This window comes from Pinus tabuliformis, chromosome 3_2, assembly GCF_031772625.1.
Source record: "Pinus tabuliformis cultivar Carrire ecotype Pingquan chromosome 3_2, CPIR1, whole genome shotgun sequence".
Taxonomy (NCBI): Eukaryota; Viridiplantae; Streptophyta; class Pinopsida; order Pinales; family Pinaceae; genus Pinus; species Pinus tabuliformis.
This window is the reverse complement of record NC_142302.1, coordinates 270,550,529-270,560,903: the sequence shown is the minus strand read 5'-3', so window position 1 is coordinate 270,560,903 and position 10,375 is coordinate 270,550,529. Positions and strand designations below refer to the sequence as shown.

The window sequence follows — 10,375 nt, the reverse complement described above, 5'->3', positions numbered from 1 at the left end:
TAGACCTAGATAGTTCCAACTACCTACACACTTGGAACAAACATAGGGGAGGAGCTCAACAAATAGCTTCTAGGTTAGACACATTTCTCATTTCAAAATCCTTATTGGAAAAGTACTTGTTCATAGAGGCATCCATCTTTCCATGAAATGGATCAGATGACTAGCCCATTTGTTTGGATCTAGATATTAAAGCAAGCCCCAAAAACAGACCCTTCCATTTCAAAAACTTCTATTTAATTCACCCATCCTTCATGGAGAATATTCAAACCTAGTGGAGCGAGGCTAATCACGTGTAAGGCTATGTTATGTTCCAATTCCAACAAAAGCTCAAATATGTCAAGGCCAAAACTTAAACAATGGAACAAAGATGAATTTTGTAACAATTTTGAAGCCAAAAGAAAACTGGAAGACAAGATGAGCCAAGTGTAGCAATCTACAATTATGGAAGGAAAAACAAATGAAATGTAAGTCGAAGAAGCAAAAACAATAACGCAACTGAAGGACAAAAGACAACAAAAAGAAATTCTATGGCAACATAAATTCCAAGTGCAATGGCTTAAGGAAGGTGAAAAGAACACCACTTTTTTTCACAAATCCAAGCTTCAACACAAGCACAATAATAGGATGGCTTCACTAAAGGATAGGGAGCGAAGTTAACAAATCACAAAGCCCTAGACCAAGAACTAATACCCTATTGTAGTGATCTACTAGCTAAGCCCAGGTCAAGAAGAGAAGATGTTTTGGAAAACAACTAAGCACATTTCCTCTTCTATCAACAAATCAAAACGAAGCCCTCCTGAGAGGAATCACTTTGGAGGTAATGGAAGCAGAAACCATGGATATGCCTGGAAATAAAGGGCCAAGGCCAAACAAGTTCAAAACTGACTTATTTTAGACTTTTGGCCAATCTTAGGAAATGAAATCCTTGAAGAGGTGGAGGAATCTAGGAAAATCACTCCAATCCTACCAGCACTCAATGCAACTTTCCTAGCATTGGAGCCCAAAAATGGAAAAGTGGAGGATCCAAGCAGCTTCAGGCCCATAGAACTTTGCAACGTGATATATAAAATAATCACAAAGGTCATCACTAATCACCTCAAGCCCCTAGTACCTCAACTAATCTCTCCTAAGTAAATCGACTACATGGAAGGTAGGCAAATGTTGGATGGAATGCTAGTAGCTCATGAGACGATTCACGCCTTAAAATTGTCCAAAAAGCCAAAGTATGCATGTTAAAATCAACCTCTCCAAGGCTTTTGACAAGTTAAATTGGTCCTTTATTTTTCAAGCCTTAAAAGTTTACCGCTTTGAGGTTTAGTGGATTGGATGGATAAAGTCTCTAATATAAACCACCTTCTTCTCCATTGCCCTAAATTGTTCTCCCACAACTATCTTCTCTCCCTCTCAAGGCATCAGAGAAGGAGATACATTGTCCCCTTTTGTCTTTATTCTAGCAGTTGGAGGATTGGGTAGAGTAATCAATGAAGCAGTTCCAAAAGGCAAGATAAAGAGTCTAAATTTTTTTGGTGATGATCTCCCGATATCACGCCAACAATTCTAGAAATCACAATAGGTACCCCCCACAGTTAGAGAAGCTTTGGCTTTTTGTCGAGTTTTAAAAGAATTCACAGAAGTTTTAGGCATGGCTATTAACCAATCCATCCAAATCCTAGCTAGTCTTCTTTAACAATCCTTTAGATTTTCAACGCCACATTACTTGTATCATTGGTTACAAGCATAGCTCCCTTCCTTCTAAATACCTGGGGACCACCTTAACAACAAACTCCTTTAGGGTGGTCACTAATCTGATCTACTTTGCAAACTAGACACCAAGTTGGCCAGTTGGACTTTTCGTTCTCCCAACATCACAGGGCGTTTGGTGCTCCTTAAGGCGATCCTCCAAGCCCTTCCAATCTATCTTTACTCGACTTTAATACCTTCCAAAAGTGTTCTCTACTCTATTCGCAAACCTCCAAAGAGACTTTTTATTAGGAAAGGGGGGCAACCAACAAAAGAAAGTGGTCCTTAGTAGCCTAGGACAAGTTATGCTTTCCCAACTTAAGAGAAGGACAAGGATTGTGGGATCCTGAGACACTTAGCGCAATTTTTGGAGCCAAAATTTGGTGGCATTGGAATCAAGAGGGATGTAATCTATGGAGAAGAATATGAAACAAGAAATATGGAAATGGAGTCACCAATCCCATTCTTGATCAAATTTGGGATAAGATCAATAGCCTAGTTGGCGTGGTCATTTGGGATAAGATCAAACAAAATGTTTGGGAAACAATCCTTCATCCATGGATGGATCAAGATTTGAAAGTGCAAGATAATGAAGCTATCATCCTTCGAAAATGGGAGCTCTCCCCTACACAACTCTCACCTTTGATCAAGCATCCTCAATCCTCCCCCAACATTCCAACCTCTTAGTCCCCTCCCCCTCTGGATTTCATCAAGCTCAACTTTGATGAAGCTTCCAAGGGCAACCTAAGATCAGCGGGTTGCGACAGAGCCTTTAGAGACCATCTCGATGACATCCTACGCCTCTATGCAAGCTCCTTCAGCAATAACAGTAATAATGTTGCAAAACTCTTTGTCGTTAAGTGTGGGCTTCAAGTGGCCTTTGCTCTCCATTTCTCCAAACTTGTAGTGGAAAGGGACTCCCAGTTAATCATAAGGATGCCCAAAAATCTCCTCCATGGCTTCTCCCCCAACAAAGTTTCAACCAATTGGAGGTTGCAAGCAAGCCCTTCTCGTGTTGTAGGCATCCTCCAAGGCATTTCAGTGATCATCACTACACATATTAAGCGTATAGGGAACTAATAGACTTGCCAATGAAGGTTGCTTGCAAACCTCAAAGACAATATCAACAACCTGGGAAGATCTTCCAAACTCGACATAGGAGGATTGTGATCGAATAAGACAAATAGATCTGAGTTCCCTATATCAGGTGAGAGGAGATGGGACAAGTGGGGGGTCAACATGCCAATCATCCCACACAGTAATTATGGGAAGGGACATGCCAGGCAAACCTCCCGAGTCTAATTAAGATAGCTAGTTGGCAAGGCCTTCACCATGCCCACTCATTATTTGAATATGTTGCCACCAACTTAATTTTGCAATTGCCATGCACTTGCGAATAAGGGAGATCATCTCTCACATGCGATCATGATGACATCAAATTTAACTAGTTTAATGAACCTCAACTCCACGATTCTGAAGCAATTAGCATGGGCAGCCTTCATTGTGTGACCTCCGAGTTTCTTAAGCGAGCTTGTTGATCCTCCCAATTGTTTCCTTTCTAGCCTTCGTAGTAACAAATTGGTCAGTGCTTGTATTCTCATTTCTTTTTCCTACATCCTGTATTTTTCTCTTCACTCCCCTCACTTTCAATTGCATTATCCCAACGAGTTGGTTCTTGCCCCAACTCACCTTTTTTGCTTCATATTCAATGTCCATGTCATCCTTTATGTTAGATCCTCCTACTCTGTGTTTAGTCCTAGGTTTGAGTCGATGACAATACATCGCTAACATGCTAAATGCCAACGCGGTGCTTCGTGCTACGAGGCCAAAGGTGGGACACGAGCTCGTCAGCAGTTGAATCCTATACCAGAGATTACCATGACCAAACACCACAGGTAATTCAAACCAAGCTCAGTGAAGCAAAACAAGATATTGCTAGGAAAGTAGTTGCATGGATACATGACATAGGTCACACCAGGGGTAGATAGAATCAATATCTATACATACTGCATCTACACTAGCATATGAAGACCTTACTAGGCAGAGTGTTGCTAGACAAGCACGAGGCTAAAGAGGAGATTCTTCTTATGCTTGATGAGCTCCAACTCTACATGAAGACCTTGGATCGATGCAAGCAGAGGATTGAGGAACATATGGGCCTCCCACCAAACCCTAGAAGCTCTCTTGGCTGTGGCAAAGAGCCAATAGAGGTGGAGACCTCCAACTCATCCTAGTCCTCATGAGATGTTTCTGCTTCTCTGATTTACTCTCTCAGTTTTTTGTTTATCAGGATGTATTAGCTATTTGGTCAGATGGTATTGGTCTTTGGACCAGAACCTCAGCATTTTTTGGTTTATCTTTTGAACATCTTGTTTGGATGATTAAGAATTTATGTTTCTGCCACTGGTCCAGTTTCCCTAGTCGCAGATCAGGGCCGTACATTTTGTACTACTTTAAATGCTAAACAGAGTTTTTAACCTTACCAAGAAACAATTGTTCCAAAGATAATTTATTAAATTCTTTGCTGCATCTATAAAGGGAAACCATTTTTGAAAAATCCCAATTATGTGAAGCCAGACAAAAGTCACTCTGTAATGCATCGTCACACATAGACTCAGGAACAACTCACAAAGCCAAAGAGTAAGATTATGTCTTGAATTATGGGAATGACCGTAAAGCCAGGGAATATGAATATGACTTGGACTCTCGGAATGACTTGCAAAGCCAACGAGTAATACTATGACAAGTACTCCAAAAACATTCCGCATTAAAATAAAATAAAATAAATAAGCCCTCAAAATATACTTAAATAAATGATTGCAGGCCCCTATCAGCGTAATTAGGCAAATGTATTTTTCACCCTTGCAAAGAGATACTAAATATGCAGTACGGGCAGGAACTGTGATCTACCTGAGGAAGATGTAAACGTCATTTCAATGTATTTATTTTGCAAAATGTAATTTCTGCAAATCTTTATAAGCTCTGGCTTGGAGAATGCTAACAACACTTCTACTCTATCGGGTAAACACAGAAACCTAAAATTGCTGAGACCCCTGAAATAAGCAGTGACCAATCGCAAACCTAAAAATATGCTTTCTCGAATTTCCCAGAAAAACACTGAGCGAAAACCCCACCGGGAACTTCGTGAACTTCCAGGCCAGAATTCCACCGGGAACAAGTATAGCAAAGAACACTCAGTAACCACATTTCCTCCAAAGAACTCCGGGAGATGTCCGTAGGAATGCCATTATCGTCTCCACAAACCAATATAAACACTTTTTTTGCCCTAAAACACGGCCCGTCTGACGGAATAAAGTAGATGATAATTGAGAGACAAAAACACCAAAAAAAACAATGAAACCCCATCGAGACCAAACCTGCTGCATCTGCTACTCTTTCCGTCCGTTCATGGTAACGGTGATGGTCGTTGTGGACTTCTCCCGAGTCGGCATCTGGCGCTGGGCCGGCGCGGACAATTAGGCTACTGAGGCTGTTCCGAGCGGCGTAACGATGGTCATCCTTTTCTCTTTCCAAGTAAAACCCACCAACACCTCTAGACTCCCTCTCTCTGTCTCTATCTCTGTCTCGGCTCTCGCTCCTGAGATCTGCTGCATTCATGTCCACCCGCTGTTCTCGGGGGTAAGAATGAGAATGCTGGCTTTCGCGACGACTGAGACTGGAACGCTCGCCACCATAATCCGCCATTTCGGAAGAAGGAAACTATGACCCCGCGCTAAAGCCTTCGCCAAATTGTATTAATACGTTTTCCAGCGGATGTACGGTCGTTTTCAAGTGCAAATACGTATCTGCCATCCTTAACGGTACCATAATAGAAAAAAGTGAAGCCATGCAAATACAATAAGCAGTATTCAAACCAGGCAATTCCTTTGGCCCTTTTCTGGTTATTTTTTCTTTCGTTTCTTTCTTTCTTTTCCTTCCTTTTTTTATCGGGTGATATGCATTTTCATGAGTTTTTTTATAGTTTTTAATTGTGGTATTTTTAATTAGTAGTTTTTCTCATGGTATTTTTAATAATTAAATTAATTTTAATTTATTTTAATTTTGGATTTACCAAATGTTAAGAGGAATCAAATCTCTTTTCATTGCAAACTTGTTTTATAGTGAAAAAATATTTGATCCCTATTCGCAGTTAGTAGATCCTATGTTAAGATGGATCTAAGTTGGTTTAATAGATCCTATGTTAAGATGGATCTAAGTTGGTTTAATATTTGTGCTAAGAGGCACTTTCCACCCGAGTATGGAAGTATGGAAGAGAGGTTGGAATGTCATGTATTGTGGAGGCACTTTCCACCCGAGTATGGAAGTATGGAAGAGATGATGTAATGTTATGTCTTGTCTGGTCTTGTACTATTATGTAAACATTTCGACTCAATCAAATTACATAAAAATAAAAATAAATTCAATAACTAAAATAAAATCAAAGTAAAATACACAATTTACCTTTTCGCTATGGTTTGATAACTCATGGTTTTTCCCATGCCATTCTTCTCAAATGTGCTCCAATTTTGAGAGCTCATGGTTTTTCCCATGATATTTTTTTTTGTAATGTAACCTATTTAAAGGCCTAAAATTCTAATGAATTTTCCTTTTTTTTAAATAGAAAGATTTGGTTAGAGCTTTGATTGTTATTTACCAATCCAGGGGAAAAAAAATCCAAGCTATCAAAGGAGGCCTATAGAGTTGAAGGTTTCAAATTACCAATTTGTAATTTTAATTCACCACTCTCATCCTCATAATTTGTTGGAATTTACCACTATCATACTCAGAAGATAAAAAGAATTTACCACTGTATACTCAGAAGATTTTATGGGAGAACCTCTCACTAATGTACATTTCGCCTACCCACAAACTCTTCCCACCATTGTTTTCCATTATAAATGATCTCAAATTACCAATTTGTAATTTTAATTACCACTCTCATTTTCATAATTTGTTGAATTTACCATTGTCATACTCATAAGATTTTATGGAAGAAGCTCTCACTAATGAACATCTTGCCCACCCACAAACTCTTCCCACAATTGTTTTCCATTGTAAATGATCTCAACCTTCACATGTTGTGCTTTGCACATGAAACCCTAATCTCAAATATCTCATAATGATACTTAAATTAGTGACAACATGATACTTACTAATGACGGTGAGTAAATATGTTGACTTTTGTTAAAGAATATATTTAAAAAATGTGGTAAAGTTAAATTACCACTTTAAATTTAATTAATACAAAACTACATATAAATATATGTTACATAATTTAAATCAATAAATAATATTTAAAACATTTTTAAATATATAAATATATATTTTAAAGAAATTTTTATAAAAAAAAAAATAATTAAATATAAAATGGAGAACAATTTATGCACACATAAACAAGCGTAGATCCATCTTAACTCTAGATCTCCTAAGGGTTGAGAGAGATCAAATATCTTTTCACTCTAAAAGATGTTTGCACCTCAAGAGATTTGATCCTTCTAGGGGCTTGGTAGATACGGAGTTAAGATGGATCTAGACTAGTATCTTAAAATTGTTTTACATGGTTGAATATGCTTTTACATTTAAAATTTAAATGACACAACATTGTAATGTGATAAGAATTTTGTTGCCCAGTTCTAAAAAAAAATCAAAAATATAATATAACTAAGAGGAGAATCAAAAACTTTCTTGTGTTATAAAGTCACATTGCATCTAAGATTTAGTCTCATGTAAGAGATTAGTGCTAAACACTACTTGAAAACACATGTTCTCTTTAGTGATAATCCCAATAATGACTACTTAGGAAATTGATTTTCTTACAAATAGCAGTTATATTAAAACCATATTTTCCCTCAATGTTAAAAGGATAAACCACTCTTGGCTAGTTGACTATAGTTCCAACTCGTTGAATTATAACTAAAAAGGCTTTGTAAGGACTCACTCTCCCCACTACCTTTTCAATGGATCATTCTAGAGGATAGATTTTTTTTATTAATCCCAATGATGCAACTTGCATCCCAATAAGCCAGTTGAGACTAAAAAGTGGGTTAGCCATTTGCATTAAGGTACACAACCTTTTACATTAATTGGAAAAATAAAAAGGGAGAGCATGAGGGAAATCATAACAATTGATCCATAGCTAATACTTTAAAAAGTATTGAAAATGACAAATTATCCCAAAAGTCCACTTAAATCAATTTGACTTGTCAGATAAGTGTTAAATCCCTTTGTTGACAGAGTGATCCAACTTCATGAGGTCAAGCACCTTCCTTCTTTCTCACACATAAGGGCTTCACAATTGTTAGGGTTTTAACTTAGGTTGTTTGCATGGCCAATAAATGCAATAAAAATGTGAAAGTACTCAAAGTAAGACAATGAGGATGTAAAATATAATGATGGTTGAATGGTTGTAAGGTGAATATGCCTGCTTGCTTTACCCTTCTTGATCCGAATTTAAATAGGAACGCAACAAATTACAGTGATAACCATAATCACAGAGATGCAGGGGAAATAATAATTCATTTGATTAATGTAAAATACTGAAATACGCTTACAAACAGAAATGGAAATAAACCAGCGAGGGCGATGGTAGCTTATGTCTGAGAAGAGATATGGCGGCTACATGCCTCTGAACTGTGTTACAATGAGGCTCGAAGGCCTATTTATTGTTGAGAAACAATGGAAAACCCTTAACATCCCAAAACCTAACCCTAGAAGATAAAATGCCAAATTGTGGGCCCGTTTTGGGTAAGTTGGTACATCAACTTCCCGGGGTCGTAACTTTGGCACCTAATCTTCATTTGACGCGTACAATAGCTCGTTAGAAAGATCTATCCGAGCACTACAAGTCATGGACTCTTGTGACTCCATATTTCTCGAAAAAAAAAAATGTCGTTTAGGGCCTCAAAACGGCTCCGGAAGTTCAGGACCCGAAAAAATTGCTAAAAATAGTAAATTGTACTACAAATAAGGAAATTGAAAAACTGACAGAGATAGTTGTGGGGATCCAAGTGGGATAGGTGGGTGGCCACCAACATCCACCTGGATCATTCCTCCCCCCTTAGGAAGCAATGGTCCCCATTGCATTGAGTTCCTTCATCTGCTGAGCTTGGTCCCCGGTGAGCTGTTCTACAATCTCTGATGTGTCCAGTAATGGTGGGAAGCATGGTCGAGGGCGTTCCATATTGAACACTTGGTGCAAGCGAAGGAATGGAGGAATGTTGTGCTCCAAAGCATTGTTTCCCACAGCCTTGGTAATGACCATGTCAGAGTGGTCTGAGCTTTTGATGGGCTCTTGTCAGGCATTATTTCTGCAGATGCAACTAGACTTTGTCGCCCACCTGAAACTTGTGTGGTACCCCTGTGGGTGAGGAGAAGTTGTCCAGTGTTTTGTCATGACGTATCCCTTTGCTGCTGCTGCGTGGAGGAACCCTTCGCGAACTAGACAGAAAATGAATTTCCTAGTTTGGGAGATGATCTTGCTGCATTTCTTAGCAGAGATCAAAGAGGTGGCAGTAGGTGGGGCTACCTTCGGTATCTTGTATAATGAATTACCCAAAGTAATAATAACAACGCGAGGCCTTGAATCATACACAGCATGTCGCCTCCACAAGTATGGCTGGCCAAATAGTACATCACAAACATCCAGAGGTGCAACATCACACAATACCTCGTCTGTGAAGGGCTTGATGCTGTAGGGAAGGCGACACTACTGGCGAACTCGGAGATCTCATCCTTGGTGAAGCCACCCGATACTGTACAGTTATGGGTGTGGTGTAGTCGATAGGCCCAACTGCTTCACGATCTCTGCTGAAATGAGGTTCTTTTGGCTGCCACTGTCAACAATGAATTGCAGCGGCGAACCCTTCGCCCACATCTGTGAGTGGAAAAGACGCTCCCCCTCCTCTGGATCTTTAGGCTCATTCTTCTGGATCTTGGCAGTGGCAACAGTGATGATGGGCTCCACATCAATGATCTGCTTCCCTCTATCATTCCCCTTGTCGCGTTCTAACTCAGGGTCGGAACATGCATCTGATTCTGAAGCCTTCAACTCGACCACCAGCGACTGCTTGGTCCGACACTCACTTGTGTCGTAAGTGGGGCTCTTATGGAACTCACACCACTTTCCTATGTCCTTCTTCAACTTCCTAGTGTTTTTCTTTTCTTGCGGCTTCGACAGGTTGTCTTGGGTCACCCTGCCTTGGCTTTGTCCTTTGGTCTTCAAATTTGCAAATCCAAAGTCTCGCTTCTTCTGTTTGAACTTTTGCTCGATTTTGACAGTGTATCGGTACGTCGTGCCGAGCAAGGAGATGTTCAGGAACTCCATCTCTTCTTAGATGTACTTGTGTAGACAGCTGCGGTATTTGAGTACCAAATGTAGCTCAGAATCCTTGATACCCAACTGTGTGCGAAGGGTATGAAAAATGTTTATGAACTCTGGCACATCTTGGTCCCTTCCCTGTCGCAGCATGGTCCACTTTATGTATTTGTCCTCATAGCTTTTGACAGGGTAGTACTGCTCCTTGATGGCGTCCCGGAATGAATTCCAAGTGGGTGCAGCTGAAAATAGTGAGCCAATACTTTCATCCTTCTGCTCGTAGTAGGTTTCCCACCAATCCTTGACGTGGGGGCTACTTTG

The 10,375-nt window shown here is 39.6% G+C and overlaps 1 protein-coding gene across 1 annotated transcript in view; it reads right to left on the bottom strand.

The window, feature by feature from the left end:
* Positions 1 to 5,557, bottom strand: part of LOC149180696 (uncharacterized) — a 36,827-nt gene extending 31,270 nt beyond the window's left edge. The window contains exon 1 of the mRNA XM_089416233.1: positions 5,118 to 5,557. Coding sequence (XP_089272359.1) covers positions 5,118 to 5,445 — 328 coding nt within the window. The 5' untranslated portion in view covers positions 5,446 to 5,557. The remainder of the gene's footprint in view (positions 1 to 5,117) is intronic.
* Between the last annotated feature and the right edge of the window lie 4,818 nt (positions 5,558 to 10,375).